The sequence below is a fragment of the Nipponia nippon genome, unplaced genomic scaffold, assembly GCF_047370975.1.
Source record: "Nipponia nippon isolate SJK-2023a ecotype South Korea unplaced genomic scaffold, ASM4737097v1 scaffold_22, whole genome shotgun sequence".
NCBI classification, from domain to species: Eukaryota; Metazoa; Chordata; class Aves; order Pelecaniformes; family Threskiornithidae; genus Nipponia; species Nipponia nippon.
In genome coordinates, this window is record NW_028262339.1 from 9,065,953 (window position 1) to 9,083,694 (window position 17,742).

At 61.8% G+C, this 17,742-nt stretch overlaps 1 protein-coding gene across 12 annotated transcripts; it reads right to left on the reverse strand.

Annotated features, from left to right (window-relative positions):
* Positions 1-481: 481 nt before the first annotated feature.
* LOC104015314 (tropomyosin beta chain) lies at positions 482-14,583 on the reverse strand. Of its 12 annotated transcripts, none has more exons than XM_087760339.1 (9): positions 14,402-14,583; positions 13,576-13,701; positions 7,135-7,268; positions 5,933-6,050; positions 5,725-5,795; positions 4,872-4,947; positions 4,677-4,739; positions 3,909-3,978; positions 482-786 (listed from the first exon to the last, which is right to left on the reverse strand). In XM_087760339.1, the coding sequence occupies exons 1-9, from the start codon at positions 14,513-14,515 to the stop codon at positions 704-706; spliced, it is 855 nt and encodes a 284-aa protein (XP_087616465.1). In that variant the 5' UTR covers positions 14,516-14,583; the 3' UTR covers positions 482-703. The 12 variants fall into 12 exon arrangements, with proteins under 12 accessions (XP_087616465.1, XP_087616463.1, XP_087616471.1 ...); XM_087760337.1 differs by lacking the exon at positions 4,872-4,947 and adding an exon at positions 5,397-5,472 and having other exon boundaries at positions 14,402-14,578; XM_087760342.1 differs by lacking the exon at positions 482-786 and adding an exon at positions 796-2,089.
* Positions 14,584-17,742: the final 3,159 nt, after the last annotated feature.

Here is a 17,742-nt window from a genome sequence, read left to right on the forward strand (position 1 = left end):
AGTATGTGAGGTAAGCAGCTAACCACAGACCCGGAGAAGACCTTGGTAAGGAATAGTGTGTGCATGCATAATCACACACTTGTATGCATGCTCAGATGACCATGAAGCAGGCTCCATGAAGAGATCAGACTTTGTGGCTTCCCCAAGTGCCAGGCAGGTAACATGCCAGCTGTAGAAGGGGACACACCAGTGACATATCTCTATCACTGTGCACTTGAAGAGGATGGTCAGTTTGAACTGAGCTTGAGACTTGGAGGTTTTCTGTGCATCCCAAAGAGGTGATGGAGATGTGGGAACGCAGCCCAAACCATGCGCATTATCGCTTCCAGCCCCCCACAGCCACGGAGGACATCCTTACGCTGGCCATACCCGCTCCAGACCCAAGACCCTGCAGAGCCTCCTTGCACAAACTGGGCAGGGACACCCCCACCACATCTCCCAGTGCCTGTGCCAGCCCACAAGGACCAAGAACACCCATCTGTCTTGTCAAACTGCTTTAATATTTGGACATGAAGACAGGACAGAGCCAGCCAGGCTGTGCACAGACAAGACACCCCTGAGCCATGGTGTAAGGCTGCAGGGCTTCCTTTCTCAGTGGGTGTGTGGATTTGGCCAAGACACAGTTCAGCTGATGACGTCCTGAGTGTGCCAGTGGGGTGCATGTGTGGGGTAGGGAAGAGGGACGGGGGCTCCCCAGGGCAGCTCAGAGGTTGTTCAGCTCCAACAAGGTCTGGTCCAGGACCTGGTGGATGCCCACGTTCTCCTCTTTGGCACTGGCCAGACTCTCTGTGAACACAAGGGACACGCAGCCAGCCACACACACACGGACACGGACACAGCCCAAGCATGCCCAGGCACAGCCGGACCCACACACACCACACCAAGCACAGACACACACGCACATACAGACATTTCAGTATTGGCGCCAGCCTCCAGCCACACGAGGAGTCTGTGCAAACAGCCCCACCACCAGCAAGGATGAGTTCAGCCACTCTGAGATCTGCCGGGGCGGCCAGGCCAGCCGGGCCGGTCAGTCAGGGCGGGCAGTCCCTGCTCTTTGACATTTCCATCCTCCCATGGCACCCCGTTGCCCACGCCCAGGCCCTCCACAGCATGGATACCATTGATGGGTACCCCTCCCCAGCCAGCCACCAGGATGGCCTGGTCTCCCTGCTCTGACCACAGCATGTCCTGCCCTGGGACATCCCCACTGTCTGGCTGTGGGCTCGCACACAAACCCTTGGCCAGCAAAAGAGGAGAGCCAGTGCTGCTGCACGACCCAGCGGTGCTCTGTGAAGAAGAGAGTGAAACAGCAGCCCGGGAAGGCGGGCAGAGAGGACAGCAGAGAGAGAAGGAGCAGAGCTAACAAGGCTGCAGGGATGAGCTCTGCTGGGCAGCCTGCTGCCAAGGCAGCCTCCTCCAGCACTCGCTTCCAAACAACATCCTCTAGAGATGGGGATGGGATGAGAGCTCTGCCCACCCAGCCCCATCTCCCAGTGCTCCTGGCCAGGCTCTTCCCCATCCCAGGTTTGGGGCAACAGGTGCTGCTGGGTCCCCAGGTCCTGTCCCAGCCCTCCCATCACCCTGCAGGGACCCCACTGCAAGGGGATTCTCCCTGCATAGTTTGGGATGACCAGAGTGAGGGGGAAGAGGCTGGCTGCCGACTCCTGGGACAAGGGGAGGAAGGCAGCGATACAAACCACCACATCCCTCCCCGGCAAGGCCAGACTGATACCAGGGGACAGCCATTACTGCGTGGGCATCCCAGGACATCACAAAAACCCTCGTTCATCTCCCAAGAAAAAACGATCAGTTCCAGAGGGCTCCCTGTCCCCTCCAAGCAGGGTGGTTACCCCCCAGGGGGATAAGCCAAGGCTCCACACACTGCCTAACCCCAGCGGGGAGTGGGGAGGAGCTCCCAGCCCCCAGCCAGTCTGGCCAAAACCAGGCAGGGAGTGGGGCCAGTGGCAGCCCGGGTGTGGGAGGTTGGGGTGGGAGTTCTCAGAAGCTCAGTTGTTAAGTTCGGTAAGGATGACCCGCAGCTCGTTAGTGAGAATGCGGTTTTTCTCAGCCTCCTGCTGGGAGCGCTCTAGAGAAAACAGAGACGACAGTGCAGCAGAGGGAAGAGAGAGAGAAAGGCAAGTTAGTGAAAAGACAGTGTTCCCCAAAGTCCTTGCTGGAAACCCTGCTGCTGCCCAGCCAGCAGCAGGGAACAAGCTGGGCCGGCAGGAAAAGGCAGCAGGGTCCTGGGGCAGGGACGGGGCTGCAGGTCCATCAATTCAGGGACAGAGTTGTGGGGCAGGGTAGGATGCTGAGGAAGGAGGAGGAGGATGAAGATCAGAGACCCATTTAGGGCCAGGGATCGCTGCTGAAGGGTAGGGTCAGCCCCTTCGGCATGGAAGGGTGAAGCAGGAGAGATGCCAGGGCCGGGACTGCTGCTTGTGGGCAATGTCTGGGAGTGGGGACAGTGAATGGACAGGACCAGGTCTAACCCTACTATTTCAGGCCAAAAGAGCCATGGAGAAGGTGGCACGAGATGAGGAAAGCTGTGTCCGAGAGCTGAGGGCTGGTGGGGGTCATCCCCTGGGCTGAGGCACAAAGGGCCCCATCCCACTCAGCCTGGCAGTGCGGGAGCTGCTCAGGGCTCAGCCGCAGGCGTCCCAGGGGTCCTGCAGCTGCGAGCTGCCTGCAACTACCTCCTACCACCCAGCCGCTGGCACCCACATGAGACAGGCAGAAGATGAGGGACAGAGCAGCATGAAGAAAACAAAGGAGAAACAGAGGCAAGAAAATGCTTTATTGAGACCATCTCAGTAACCCAGAGGGACAGAACAGAAAAGAAAAAAGTCATGAAATGCAAACTGAAGAGCGATGTGCAAAGGACAGAAGGGAGGCAGGAGTGAGGGAGGAGCAGGGGTCTGCCTGCCTGGGGACGGGCTACCTGCGCAGCCAGACACACACACACCCCCTCGGGCCTAAGCCCTCCTCTTTGTTTTGGCAGTGTAGGTGCCACTTCCCCTGTGCGGGTCTCCCCCACCCTGGGCTCAGCAACCAGAACCAGGGGGCTTTGCTGGGGGGATGTGGGGGGCAGGTGTCCCCCCAGCACCAGAGCTGTGAGGTCCCTGGTGCTTGTGCTGCCAGGGAGCTGAGGAGGAAGCTACTGAAGTGAAGAGCTCCTGGGCACAGCTCTGTTCCCTGACAGGCAATGCTGGGGCATGGACCTGCAACTGCGTGGGCACTGTCCACCCAGCACGTGGGAGTCCTGGGGGCTGCTCCCCTTCCCTGCCAAACACTCCTAAGCACCTACACCTCATCTCTCCACAAAGAGGGGAACACCCCAGGCCGGCTCCTGTCTCAAAGGAGCCAATGGAAGGACAGAGGGGACAGAGCAGGCAGGGAGAGTGGTGGGATGGCCAGGCAGGCAAGCAGCTGAGCTGGGAAGGGGTGAGGCAGGCAGGGGGGTGCGGTGCTGGTGCCTGGTGGGGGGCTCAGAGAGAGGTGATGTCATTAAGCGCATTGTCCAGCTCCTCACTGATGGCTTTGTACTTCATCTTCTGCGCATACACTTCATCTGCAGGTGGGGGGCGGGCGGGGGGCAGGCAGTGGAGCAAGGTTGGGGGGCAGGCAGCGGAAAGAGAGAGAGTGGCTGTGAGCAGGGGGCCAAGGGCAGCAGGAGCGTGTGGGCACAGGTGGTGTGAATGCAGCCCTATTACCCACCTGAGGGCAGAGCCACAGACCCCAGCAGCTATGCACCCCCACACTGGATGCCACAGCATTCAGCCTCCTCCCTCCCAGGACCCCTTCCCACCCCCTCACCCTGGCCAAGCCCTGTCTGGCCCCACTGGGGGCACATCCTGGCCAGTGCTCCCCGGGGAAAGAGGGACACAGGGCCAGTGAGGACATTTTACCTTCTAGATCATCGATGGTTTTCTCCAGCTTCGCCACAGACCGCTCCGCAAACTCTGCCCGGGTCTCAGCCTGCAGGAGTGCAGGGGGGAGAGGGTGAGCTGCGGGGCACAATGGGGATGGCGCAGGCTGCACTGCACCCCCATCTCCCGTATCCCCCCCACAAGCCCTCCCCTGGGAAAGGCAAGGGACAAGGGCCCCATGGACCCCCATGCCCTAAACCAGCAGCAGGGGTGAGAGCTTGCCCTCAAAGGAGGCAGCTGGGCAAAGTGCCTCCATGTTGGGCTTCCCATTTATCCCAACCTGTCCTGACCATCAAAAGCAGAGGCATCATGGGATTCCGCACGCTTCACAGGTTGCGTGTGCAACCAACACTAAACAGATCACCCCAAATCAGATATGGCTTGAAGTTGGTGTGTGCAGGGCATGAGCTCCTGCCAGCGCATGTCCTGGGAGCAGGACACCACGTGGGGCAGAGGCGAGTGGAGCAGAGTGCAGCATGGGGCTGCAGGATGCTCCCCAGCGGGGCTGTGCTCCCTAGGGATGCAAACACCAGCCCTCCAGATGGGACAGGGACCCTCTCCAGGGTAGTGGGACCCCACGGGAGCATCCCAGACCCAGCCACCTGCCATGCTGCAGTGCTGCAATTTGGGGAAGGGTGAGAGGACATGGGCATAACAGGGTCCAAACCCACATGGGATGGCAAACTCATGCCTGCACCGATGCAGTGCCAGCCCCTCTCTTGGGGGTCCCGGCCCCACACCCCTTACCTCCTTCAGTTTTTCCCCTAGAAGCTTGATTTCCTCCTCGTACTTGTCCTCCTTGGTAGAATACTGCAGAGACAGAGACGGGCACCCGTGAGCCCCACAGGATACCTCTGGCCATCCTTTGCCCTGGTGGGTGACCCCAGCACCCCAAGACCCCCGTGCACTCTGCCCAGCCCCAGCAGCCCCACCAGGTCCTACCTTGTCAGCCTGGGCCTCCAGGGACTTCAAGTTGTTGGTGACAATTTTCAGCTCTTCCTCTAGGTCACCACATTTACTACATCCCAAGCAGAGGCCGCCAGGTGGGGGAGCAGGGCCGGGGGGCAGGTGAGAGGGGGGAACAGAAAGAGCGGACACAGGGAAGGAGGAAAGAAAGAGAGAGAACAAGTTGAGAGAGGAGAAAACTCAGGCAGCACAGGCAGAGAAGGAGCAGAGCCGCTGTGAGCGGAAGCTGCCAGGACGCATCTGTTCATCTGTTCCTCGTGCCTCCTCACACGGACGCCCCGTGCATCGCTGCCGGCTGGGCTCCCACCAGCCCTGCCAAGAAGGAGAGCAGGCACAGAGGGATGGAGAAGCATGCCCAGCCTGTGCCCGCTGGAGAGGGAGGCAAGGGCAGGTTGGTGGCAGAGGCAGTGGTGCAGAGACGAGAGGTAGCTTGCACGGTTCAAGAGACAGCGACAGAGAGAGGGGGCTGCTGCACGTCGCCCTGCGCCCCTGCCCCAGTACCTCTTCCTCTGAGGCAATGAGGGATTTGAGAGTCTGGTCCATGGTCCGCAGCTCTTCTTCCAATTGTCTCACTCGGCTGGGGTGGAAGAGGGGCACCCCGGGGGGGGGACGACAGCAGAGAACAGGGTCAAGGATGTGCTGCCGGCAGGCTGGCATCCCCCTGCCCCCGGCCTGCGAGCCCAGGGACCACCCCAACAGCAGACCCTGCTGCTCCTGGGGAGGTACATCCCCATCCCCACGCGGACACACAGCCGCCCCCAGCTGCCAAGGACTCAGGGCAAGGGCTGCGTGGGACCCCTGCATGCTGCCCGCTGGGAGCCCCACTCACCTCTCTGCCACCTCTGCCCTCTCCTCCGAGCGCTCCAGCTCTCCCTCAAGGACAACCAGCTTGCGGGCAACCTGTCGACGGCAGCAAGGGGCATGCATCAGCCCCGCGCTTGCCCTGGCTCGGGGCACAGGGCTGTGGGGAGGCAGCCCCAGGTGCCGCTGGAGGGGTCAGCATTGGGGGAAGGGGGCACATGGGTGCAAGCATGCACCTCCTCGTATTTGCGGTCAGCCTCCTCTGCTATGTGCTTCGCCTCCTTCAGCTGCATTTCCTGGAGCTCCATCTTCTCCTCGTCCTTCATGGCCCTGTTTTCGATAACCTTCATGCCTCTGAGGAAAGTCCAAGCCAGGAGATGTTACTGCTGTGGGTCAAGGTGGCACCTGCACCTCCCACCCACCCACTGTGCCCTGACCCTGCCATCCTCCAGCTCCGGAGACTTGGCACACCAGCACTTGCAGGCCACCTCACCCAGTAGGGTCACACCAGTGGTACCCCAAGGATGCTCCTGCACGCAATTAAAGCAGCAGAGCTGACCCCAAGGCCACCCCAGGGCAGTGTCCCAGAGTGAGATGTGGCCACGGTGCCTCTCAACCAGGCAGGTCCTGAACCCATTGTCCAGGGGGGTAAAAATGTGTGCAGCCTAGGACGAACTGGCTGCAACCTCCACAAAAGCAGCCTGACAGGCCAGCGACCTTTAGGAAATGCTAGAAAACATCCTGTGGCAAAGCCTTTTCCCATTCAGGAGTGATGCTCATAAGCAGGAGGTCACCAAATGCCCACAAACCCCCATGGCAGGGACTCCTGCAGACTCCTCTCTTGCTCAGATGCTGTTGCTCAAACTGATCTTTGCCAATGGAGGGAAGAGCTCACATAACTGTCAGGAATGCCGTGACGTGTCTGGGCATTCCCATACAATCTGAGTGCCCTCGCCTGCACGGCTCCTGCCTGGTAAACCTGCTTGCCACAAGAATGGGGAAACATACTCTGCAGGACTTTTTTTTTTTTTTTTTGAACAAAGCTGGTTCGTTCTCAAAGGTCAGCCGCGGTTCCCAGGCACAGAAGTCCCTTCCTGGGCCGTTGCTCAGCTCTCAAGCGGAGGAGGCTGCTCTGGGGCAGAAAACAGGCTCCGAGCACCCTCTGGCTTCAGTTACAGACTGATATTTGTATAAGCACCAGATCAAATTTTTCAGGATTTTATGGGTGCCCTGGAAATTTCAAAGTGTGACAAGAATGCCCATATCTGGGGGACTTTGTGTCGCGGCTTTGCTCTTTCCCTTCAGGGTCTGCAGGAAAACCAACGCAAACCCCATAAAATCACTTCAGAGGGATCCCCAAACCCCACTGTGAAACCAAGGGGGCTGCCTGCAATCAAGGGTGACCCGACGCCACCCTTGCTGTTCCTCCCCGTCACACCTCTCGCTCTCATCAGCTGCCTTCTCAGCCTCCTCCAGCTTCTGCAGGGCGGTGGCCAGGCGCTCCTGGGCTCGGTCCAGCTCCTCCTCTACTAGCTGGATACGGCGGTTCAGAGAAGCCACTTCAGCCTCGGCCTGGGGGAGCAGAAACCCCTCAGTCACCCCATGTGACATATATACATTTTATATATATATATATATATAAAGCCTTTTTGGCAGTTACTTTTGCATTCACTATCCAGAACACTCCGTTGGCACTGTGCAACAACCCCGGCTGGGGCACACATCCCATCACCTTTCTATAGGGACAATGGGGCTCTCTCCATCCCTAGCACTCTGTTTGATGCTGTCTCCTCCCAGCCACACAACCCAAGCCCAGCACATGCAGCCCCTCCACCGCATCCTCACACTTCTGGCTCCCGCCTCGGAGAGGGACGAGGCACGCTTGCCAAGGTGGGGTGGCCAGAGTGGCTGTGCTGTCACAGGGATGGTATTTGGGGTTTGCAGAGCAGTGAGTAAAGGGGGAGGAATGCCCTGTGCGGCTTCGCTCCCAAAAAGGAGATTGGAGCCGCTTGTGGATTTCCTGTTTACAGAGGCAGCAGAGCAAGCCAGAAGCCTCTTCTGCAGGGACCCCCCAGCCCTGTGAAACAGGGCAGCAGGAAGATGAGCGCGCCCCTCCCCCCAACTCCTTTCCGCAGCTGATGTACAACGCTGCGCTGGGGCAATGGAGTGAGTCACCCTCAGCAAGCTGGAGCCTGGCCAAGTCGCAGCCACTGAGGCCCACGGGACCAGGGCTCCCTGCTTTCCCAGGCTCCCCGCATACAGGGCCAGGAGCCAGGGCCAGCCAGGAGCAGTGGCCCTGGCCCCCACCAGCCCCTTGATGCCTGGCCCCGCGCTCTTTCCATTTGGTAAAGGCCTCCTGCCTGCTCCATCGCCACCGCTGGGAAATGCTGCCTCAGCAGCTCCTGGCCCTGCTCCCCACTGGGGGGGGCTGCAGGGAATTAAAACCCCAGATGCAAAGAGATGAGCAGCAATGAGACCTCGCCACAGGGAGCAGTCCCATGCACCAAGACGCAGGGAGGCATGCACCAACCTGGGAGATAATGTCTCCTGCTTATTCACAGGCTGGAGCAGGCCTGGCTGGCTGCAGCACCCAGCCCCAGCCGGCCTCCAGGAATGCCCCGGGGGACATTGGTCAAGCAGGGGGGCTGTGGGAGCAGCGAGGGGCTGTCACCCTGCGCGGCCCCGCTGAGCACCCATGGTCCTTGTGGCCAGCCGGCAGGGTAGGGACGGGGTGCAGCTGGCACCACTCCAAGTGGGGCAGCCCAGCAGTGTGCTGGGTAGGCAGCTAGCCCCATGGCTGGCACAACAGCCACCTCCACTCTGTGAACACCCTCTTTCTGGGCTTACCAAGAGCTCATCCCCAGACAGAACGCCCAATGAGGAGCTGGGTGTGGCCTCTGCCAGGGCGATGCTCTGCTTGCGGTGTCTGCCTCACCCCAGCTTTTTTCCCAGAGAATCATCCCCAAAGTGAGTCAGAGCTGCCCAGATGGACACTCGGGAACATGAGCTCTCCAGCAGCGCCCAGTGACCGGGGAACTGGATCTGCAGCTGCAGGAAGGGGCCATTTCCTCTGCACACAGCCTGAATGACAACAGCCCAGGTACCACACCCAGCTCTGCCACCCCAATATGGTGAGGAAGTTAAAGGAATGGGCATAGGAAAAAGAGAGAAAGAAAACTCACAAGCTCCAACAACAATAAAAAAAACAAACCAGGAACAAGCTGCAGCCTGGAAATGCTGTCCCACTGCCACAGAGTGGAAATTTTGGCCCATGGCAGTGCAAAGGGATGGCTTGTCCCTGCAAAGGGACATGCTGGAGAGCCAAAGGCTCTGCAACTGCTGTGGCCCAGACCGCAGAGCCTGCTGGAAGCCAGAGAAGAGCCTGGGTGTGGGATTTTTAGCCATGCACATAGCCGGCCTCCGAGGGATCCTTTCCCAGGATCTGCCTAACCCCAAGCAGAGCCAAGGCAGAGCTGGCCGCTGACTGCTCCCCCATGCCCCGACAGGCAGGGAAGCCCTGGGGAGCCCTACCGCAGGGAGCATGCCTGGCAAGACCCATGAAGGAGGCAGCTGGAGGAGGCTGCTTGGAGGCAGGGACGCTGCCGCGGCACCTGGATAGCAGCGCCCTCCAGCTCCCCCGGGACCTCCCGGTGCTCCGCCCCGGGGGCAGCCAGCCCAGCTACCGGGGCGGGGGGAGCGGCCGGAGCCAGCCCGCGAGGAAGGATGCCGGCGGCGGGGCTGGAGCCGGTGGGGCATCCCGGGGAGCTGCCGGGGCGCTCCCCGCCCTGCTGTGCCCGCCCCGGCGGCCCCCCGCCCCGCGCCTTACCCGCTCCCGGGCCTGCCGCTCGGCATCGGCCTCCCGCTGCAGGTGCTCGGCGCGCTCCTCTGCCTCGTCGGCCACCTGCTGCAGGCTCTGGATCTTCTTCTTGACGGCATCAATGGAACTAGTGCCGGCCATAGCACGAAGCGGCCGACGGGGAGCACGGGGAGGCCGCGCCGCCGAGCCTTTTGTGGGATCCGCCCGACTCGGGCAGGAAGCGATCAGGCAGCAGCCGCTCCCGCCGCCCGCCCTGCTTCCATCCCTTCCTGCTCCTCCTCCTGCTGCCACGGACCGACCTGGGCCGCCGCTCCCCTGGGCAGCACACACAGTCCCCCCCACCCCAAATAGGACATAGTGTGTCCTCCTGGGCAGGACACATGGGCCTCCCCAGGCAGGGGTCACTGTCCCTACCCCCACAAGGCAAGATGCACAGTGGCTTCTAGACAGGGCACATCGTCCCCCACCCCAGGCAGGGTGCATGGTGCCCCCCAGGCAGGGTGCATTGTGCCCCCTAAGCAGGGTGTATGGTGCCCCCCTCCCGGCAGATGGACAGTGCCCATGGGCAGGGCATATGGCGCCCCCTAGGATACAGGACACAGCCCCCTCAAGGCAGGGCACATCATAGTCCCCTCCCTGGGCAGGGTGCATGATGCCCCCCAGGATACAGGACATAGTCCCCCCCAAGCCGCGCACATGGTGTCCCCCCGACAGAGGTGCACAGTCCTTCCAAGCTCCCCCAGAGTGATGGAGAGGAGCCCAGGGAATCTGGGTGTGCCAGAGACTGGCCCCTGCGAGCCCCCATGGACATGGGAACAATGTACCCATGGGTGCTCCCCAAGCTGCCCCCCCACACCCCCTGCTGCAGAGCCAGGGGCCATGGGGCAGAGCCCACTCCCGGGCATCCCCCCAGGGGGACCAGGGGCTGGAGCTGCAGGGCACAGCCAGGTCCCCAGCAGCCATCCCATTCAGCCCCTTGGCATCCGCTCCCCCAAGCAGAGACCTGGCCGGCAGACCCATAGAGACCCATGGGGTCCATGGAGCCCCCTGCACCCCCCAGCTGCCCTGGGGGCCCTGCCCCATAGGGGAGGCCAGTCCCCAGCTCCCGGCTCTGCATCCTGGCCAGGGCACATGCCCTGATCCATCAGGAGGGGCTGGCACTGGTGGCACTCAATCCTCCCTTAAGGAGCTCTGACAGCTCCCAGGCAGCCCTGACTGCACTTCACACCTGCCTCCAGGAATGCCAATATCCGGGCTGACCCCCGCTGGCTGCCCTCGGCTCTGGCATCAGGGGGCCTGGGGGGGACACGGCCACACCACCGGCAGAGCCAGGCAGCCCCGCGTCCCCCTGCCAAGTGGTGGCGGGAAGAGGCAGCACCATGGGTCCCCTGGGAGCACATGGCCTCGGGCTTGGCCCCGGTCCTAGACGGTCCTGCACCACTCCCAGCCCGACACCTGGGTGCCGAGAGCGCTCCCAGGCCGGCGCACGGGGCCCGGAGCAGAAAGCAGGGTCCCCACCAGCAAAGGGGTAGGGTCGAGCTGGCTGCGGGCAGGCAGGGGGTAGGTTGGAGGACAGCTGCCCGGCCGGGCTGGGTGCCTTCTGCTCTGGCCCCACCCAGGGATGCAGTCACTTCCCAGCAGAGCCCCGTTCCCTCCCACCGGTTCAGGGAATCGCCAAATAAGAGCAAAGTCTCAGCCGGGGAGAGCAACCGGGGCGGGAACTTGTGTGAAGCCTTTGGGATCATGGCCTGGGAACTGCGGAGTTTCCCTGAGCCCCTGCTGCACCCCGTGGGGTGGCCGGGGACAGGCCACCATCTGGGGATGCGGGGGGCTGGAGGGGCTGCTCTGGCTAAACCTGCTGTCCCAGCTGCACCGTGTCCAGCAGCCCCTGCCAGCATCCTGCTGTGGGCCCCACGGGCTGTCCCTCCTGGGGACAAGGAGGTGGTGGGGCCACAGTGGCCTCACAGAGCTGCTGGAAAGGGGCTGCCAGCGCCGAGGAGCTCTCCAGTCTGTGCCACCATCTGTCCCCCCCTCCAAGTGCCTGAGGAGGTTGCATTTGCATCCCTTAGTGCAATCCCTGTGGGCTTCATGTGCTGCCACCCCATGCCAGAGGCAGGGCAGTGCTGGACCAGGGGGAGATTTATTCTTTTAAGGCATTTGTTGACATTTTTGCCGAGACCAGGAGCCTGCCTGGATCACTGTGATGGGCCCTGACATGGCCAAGGGATGGGGACGCTCTGTGCTCACAGGCACACACTGTCCTGGCAGCCAAGGCGGGCACGAGGGTCCCCAGGGAGGTGGGTGGGTGGGCTCTGGGGGTCTACCCTGCACTTCCTCCATCAGAGCCAGGAGCAGTGCTGCGCCTTGTCCTGGGAAGGAGGTAACACCAGCCCTGGCACTTAGTGCTGTCGGCACATTCAGGTCCCTGGCATGGGAACCTGACAACTCCCAGTGCCCTGCACATGGCACAGCCTGTCCAGGCTTCAGCATGGCCCCGGGGAGGCTGTGCTGGTGATGGGCTCCCAGCCCTGCCCACAACACCCACCTGCAGCCAGTCTGCCCTCTCTGACACTGCAGGAGTGCTCCTTCTCTATGCCTCCCCATCCAGGGGAGGGGTTGGTGGCTCCCATCCCCCGCATCTGCTGGGACAGGACTCTCCTTGCCAAAGCCCACAGATTTGCCGAGTGCTGTGGACCAAGAGCGCAGCAACGCACCCTCCCTGCCCAGGACGGTATGGCACGGCCCGCTGCCAGCAGCAAACTGCTCTGCACCTCGCAGCTGATGTCTGCCCTGTGCCACCATTTGCCCCTTCCTCTGAGCCCCTCACCAGGGACATCCTGTCCACGCTCAGCCAGATCCCGCACTGAGCTTGCCCTGTCCCGCACCAGCATGGATCCAGTCAGACCAGTACAGACTCCTGCTACACATGGCAGCTGCCCTGCCCAGCTTGATGTGTCTGCCCCACGCCAGGATAAATGTGCCCTTCCAGAGAATTTTTAATGTTTTAACTGCTTGGTTTAGTATCTAACTAAACTGGGGCAGGTCTGTATGGTCAACAAACAACAATGGGAAGCCCCCAGCCACTCCCCAGGGGCTCTGGGCTGCCCTGGGGACTTGTGCTGCTGCTGCTCCTCCTTGTCTGCTTACCCCTATCCTTAGCGACTGCCTCAGAGATTTGACGCATCTCCCCCATTTAGCTCCATAAACCAGCTGGAATTTAATTTTTTGTTCTAAAACGACTGGCCATACCCTGCTGGCCGCAGTCCGGCCAGCTCCCCTTTAGCTTCTCCTCCAGTTTCCAGGGTTGGTTTTCATCAAAGAAGGGCTGGCTATCAAAAGGAGGATTTATTTATAGGGTGTCAAATACCCTGTGTGGCACTGCAGGTCATTATACCCCATTCCTGAGCAGCTCTGTGGCAGCACACAGCTGTTCCACCCTTCATCCTGGCCAGGCACAAGCCAATTTCAACACCTTCCTAACATCTCCCCAGCGGGATCCATTTCCCAGGAGAAACATCAGTCACAGCACTAAATAAAACTCTTCCTGGCCTTGCCCTTCCCAGGGTACAGGGTGGCACATTGGACCCCAAAATAATTGAGCCCCCCCACGCACCCCAAGCATCCTTCCTCGCAGCCAGCTCTCGGCAGCTGGCCACGGGCAAGAGCTTTTTCCATTTCTCTGTTCTTTTTTGCTTTCCTGCCAGTTTAGCAAGTGCCACAGACTTTTTTCTACAAGCATCGCAGAGGCACATGCCCAGGGACTGGTGACACAGCTCAGGACACTCGTCCCTGTTAGCTTTGGGGAGCCGGGCAGGCTGCTGCCCACGAAGCTCCAGAGCTGACTGAGTGGTGCCCGCTGCAGCCTGCCTGGCCCCCACACCCCGAGCAGGATCCGGCTGGTCCCTGCCCTGCATCTCAGCCAGGTTCAATGTCAGCGTCGCAAGAATGGGATCCTGACAGTCTTCCCCATGGACACTTTCCATATAAGGCCCCCCCTCTTCCTTCACTCCCCCCGAGGTCTGGCACCCACGCAGGGGAGGAGTTGCTGGCATGCCTACATACGTCTGTAGCTTTCTTCTCTGCCTGCTCCAGCTTCTCCTGGGCCTCCTTGACGGACTCAGAGTACTTCTCCACCTCATCCTCTGTGCCCTTCAGCTTCTTCTGCAGGCCCTGCTGTTCTTCCTCCAGCTGGAGAAGGGATGGAGGGTAGGGGTCAGAGGGGATGGTGGTGCCCGCAAGGCTGGGGAGGGGATGGCCATCCTCCTCCTGGGGTGGCCGAGGCTGGGGGCACAGCAGGAGCATGCAGACACACTCTGTCAACTTTGGGGCCACACGTCCTCGGGGAGCCCTTGGTTCCCAGGGCCAGAGCAGCCCCCAGCATCCCTGAGCCCAGCAGGGATAAGGGGATGGTGGGCTCCCTCCCTGTGCAAGGGACTGGAAAGGTCCTGACCAGGGGACACAGCTCTGGGGGGCACCGAGAAGGTTCCCGTCTCCGTGGCTGGGGTGGGAGTACACTGTCCCCAAGGGTCTCCCTGGCAGAGGGATAGGGAGGTGGCACTATGGTGTCCCACCGAGACATGGCATGTTTGGGGGGAACTGACATGAGTGGTCAGGGGCAACAGTCTGGAGTGCTGGTCCCTGGGGATGGGCACCCAGCAGGGTGAGGTCCCCAGGTACAGGCACCCAGTGGGGTGAGATCCCAAGGGCTGGGCACCCCTAGAGCTGGGATCTGCAGGCTGGACACCCAGTGGGGCAAGGTTCCCAGGGCAGAACACCCCTAGGACAGGGGTCCCCAGGCTGGACACCCAGCAAGACGGGGTCCCCAGGGCTGGACACACTTAAGGCTGGGGTCCCCGGGCAATGCCAGAGAGGTTCGTGGGACACTCACCTGCTTGCAGCGGTCCTCCGCCTGCTTCTTGTCAGCCTCCGCCTGCTCGGCGCGGTCGATGGCGTTCTCCTTGTCCAGTTTCAGCATCTGCATCTTCTTCTTGATGGCCTCCATGGTGGCGGCGGGGCGGCGGCGGGGCGCAGGGCGGCGGTGAGGCGCGGAGCACCGGGGGCGGCGGGAGCACCGGCACTGCGCCCCCCGCCCCGCCGCGCCGCCTAAGAGCCGGGGAGGGGCCGCGCCGGGCGGGGGCCGCCCCGGCACCTCCCCCGCCGCCCGCCAGCACCTTTTAGGGACAGGCTCGCAACCAGCCCCGCCGCGCCGATCGGGACGGGAGGGCGGCACCCCCGGCGGGCACCATCGCAGCCCCGGCGCCGGGCACCCACGGGGGCACCGGGCGAGGGACACCCCGGTGGCACTGTGAGAGGGACACCCGGGGGCACTGCACTAGGGGTACCCCGAGGACACTGTGCTAGGGACATCCCGGTGGAACCGGGTGAGGGACACCCCAGGGTATTGCACTAGGGACACCCTGGGGCACTGTACTAGGGACACCCTGGGGGGGCACTGTGCTAGGGACACCCCGGAGCACTTCAGTAGGGGTATTTCTGGTGGCACTTCCCCAGGGACACCCCAGTGGCACTGGGCTAGGGGGACACCCTGTTGCTTTTCATCACTGTGGGGGACATCCCGCAGCTGGCCCTGCACTTGGGACACACATGGGCTGGCAGTGTGCTGTTACCATGCCCCAGGGACACCACCAGCCATCCACCCCCAGGGCCTGAGACCTACTTCTGCTCTGGCCAGAGCTGTCTCTGTGCTAGAGGACACCACATGGCTGGCACTGTCCTAGGCACACCCTGTCACTGCACCCTGGGGCCTGAGGGACCCTGCTTCCTGGCACTGGCTTAGGGGCACCTCAGGGGCTGGCACAGCAATTGAGGGCATCCACAGGCTGGCACTGCAGTCTTGGAGACACTCACAGGCTGATTGCACTCAGGGATGCCCACGGGCTGTGATTGCAGTTGGGGACACCCATAAGCTGTGATTGCACTGGGGACACTGTGGGCTGGCACTGCCCACATGGGGAAAATCCTCCGAGAGAGAAGCAAGCTGAGCCCCCAGCCTCCCTGTCCAGCTCCTGCGTCATGGTGGGGCAGGAGGGCCTTGGCTCTGCACAGGCTCCCTGGCACCCATCTCCCCACTGCCTTGCACCCTGGTGCCACCATCCCTGGCACCCATGGGGACACCCAGCCTGTGCACAGCCCATAGGGTGGCATTTCAGGGCAACACAGGGTGCACGGGCAGCCCGCTGCTCTGCTCTCTCTTTCTGCTCTAAATAAACTGTATTCCACAGGCAAAAAAATGCAAACCTTTCAGATCCCAGCTCCTCCAAAAATAACACACACTTTAATAACACTCGTAAATGCTTCTGGTGCATTCCCAGCTGCAGGGAGGGCTCTGGACCGGGGGGGGGGCTGGAAGGAGCTGGCAGAGGGGCTGCGGGAACCATGTGGCACGTGGGGAGGCTGGGATGGGATGGGGACAGGAGGGGTGCGCAGGCTCCCCCACCCCATTGCCCCAGGGCTGCATCCAGCCCTTGTCTGCCACAACTTTTTGGCACCAGTGCTCCAAGCAGAGAGGAGCAAAAAGTGTTTGAGAGCTGGATAAAGTGGCTTTCTGGGAGCGCTCAGCCCTGGGTTGCAGGGGGCATAGGAGGGATGGGAGCAGCTGAGGACCAAGGGGCTGCTGGCACCGTGGGGAAAGCAGCAGAAGAGCTGCTGCTGGACTCTGGAGAGCAGCTATTAATACTGATGAATTAGGCACATATTTGGACAAGGAGAGTCAGTAACTGCCAGCATGTAGCTTCTGAGGGGAGGGGGAAGATCCATCTCCCGTCGTTCCTGGGCAAGGATGGATGGCTTTCTGTGAGATGCTTCGGCCCAGAGCAACTTCGTGGGCTCAGCACTCAGGGGAAAGATGATGATGTGCATGGTGTGAGCAGCCAGGAAGGGCAAGGCAGGGCTTCAGCCCTCGAATGTCCCCCCTGAAGGAGCAGTTCCCCCTTGTCGCCCTTGCTGCCCGCTCATCTTTGCTCCAGGCATCAGGGCCACATCCAACCGGCACAGTTGAGGCCATCCAGGTGCCCAGGCCCACGAGTCTGCCCTCAAAGCCATCCTCTGGGGTGGCCTCCAAGACAAGAGGGTGCAGAGGGGTGTGGGTGCACATCCCTCCCATTGCTGCCCCATGCCCAGCCCCACCCCGGGCTAAGGACTCCAAGGATGGGGACCCCCCCTCCATGCCCCACTCCAGGGTCTGACTGCCCCTCCTGGGGAAAGGTTTGTCCCACCATCTAACAGGAACTTCCTGGGTGCAACCCGTGCCTCAGTGTCTCACCCTGTCCCTGGGCTCCCTGAGCAGTTAGTCTGTGGCTTCCCTGCCCACCTCCAGCTCGGACGGATTTGGGTCCCCACGGAGGTGCTGGTGCCTTGTGACTGCAGCATCCCAGCTCCAAGCCCCCACGTGTGCTTGCCCAAACCTGCATGCCAAAATAACCCCTCACTCCAGTGGGGGACATTTAGGGGGCCAGGGCAAATCACACCCCATATCCCTCCCTGGTGTTTGTGCCACCACCCCTTGCCTGTACTCCAGCCTGGAGGACATGGCGGGAGGGGGGGGTGCACTTGCAGCCCCACATCAGGAGTGCTGGAGTTCCTGTGGCCCCGGGCTGCCTGGATGAGGCTAGGGCCGCTGCTGTGCTGCACTCACTCACTGTCCTTGCTGGCTGCTCAGAGGGGCCCCGTGCCGGCTGGTATCTGGGTGAGAGCCTGGTGCCAGGTCAGGCCAGTGCAGATTGTCAGGGGACAGCTGGGAGGACTGGGATGCCTGCGAGAGCCACAAATCCATCCTGGAGCCTGGCCAGGGGTGAGCATCCCAGGGGGGACAGCCCCTCCGCACCCCTGGGGACATGCCTGCAGGGGGACAAGGGGTCGCTGGCAGCGATGCTGCGGGATGCTGCCTTTGCTACTCATGATGCTTGTAGCTCATGCTGCCATGGACAGGTCCCAGAGACAGGGGACATGCCAGCCCAGCCATGCCCCTGCTCCACCGCACAGCATCCCTGCCTGCCCCACCACTGCTTGGGCTTCCCAAACCCCTGCTGAGTGACAGGGTGGGAACAGGTGGGGACATGCTCAGGGCAGCTGTTGCCCACACAGGTTGGCCCCAGGGGGCTATTTCGGGACATGAGCTCAGTGCCAGCAGCCAGGAGGGTTCAAGATGCATTCCCGGCCCTGCTGCACACCAAACGCTGCCGCTTCCCCACCAGTGGGCTGCTGGTGACC

What these genes read in the sequence shown, in the direction of transcription:
- LOC104015314 (XM_087760339.1), bottom strand. Translation starts at nt 14,515, where the DNA reads ATGGAGGCCATCAAGAAGAAGATGCAGATGCTGAAACTGGACAAGGAG. An exon ending in AGGGCAGAGGTGGCAGAGAG is followed by an intron (nt 4,948 to 5,724) that starts GTGAGTGGGGCT and finishes CTTGGGATGTAG; the next exon opens with TAAATGTGGTGACCTAGAGG. An exon ending in AACCATCGATGATCTAGAAG is followed by an intron (nt 787 to 3,908) that starts GTAAAATGTCCT and finishes TTGTGTTCACAG; the next exon opens with AGAGTCTGGCCAGTGCCAAA.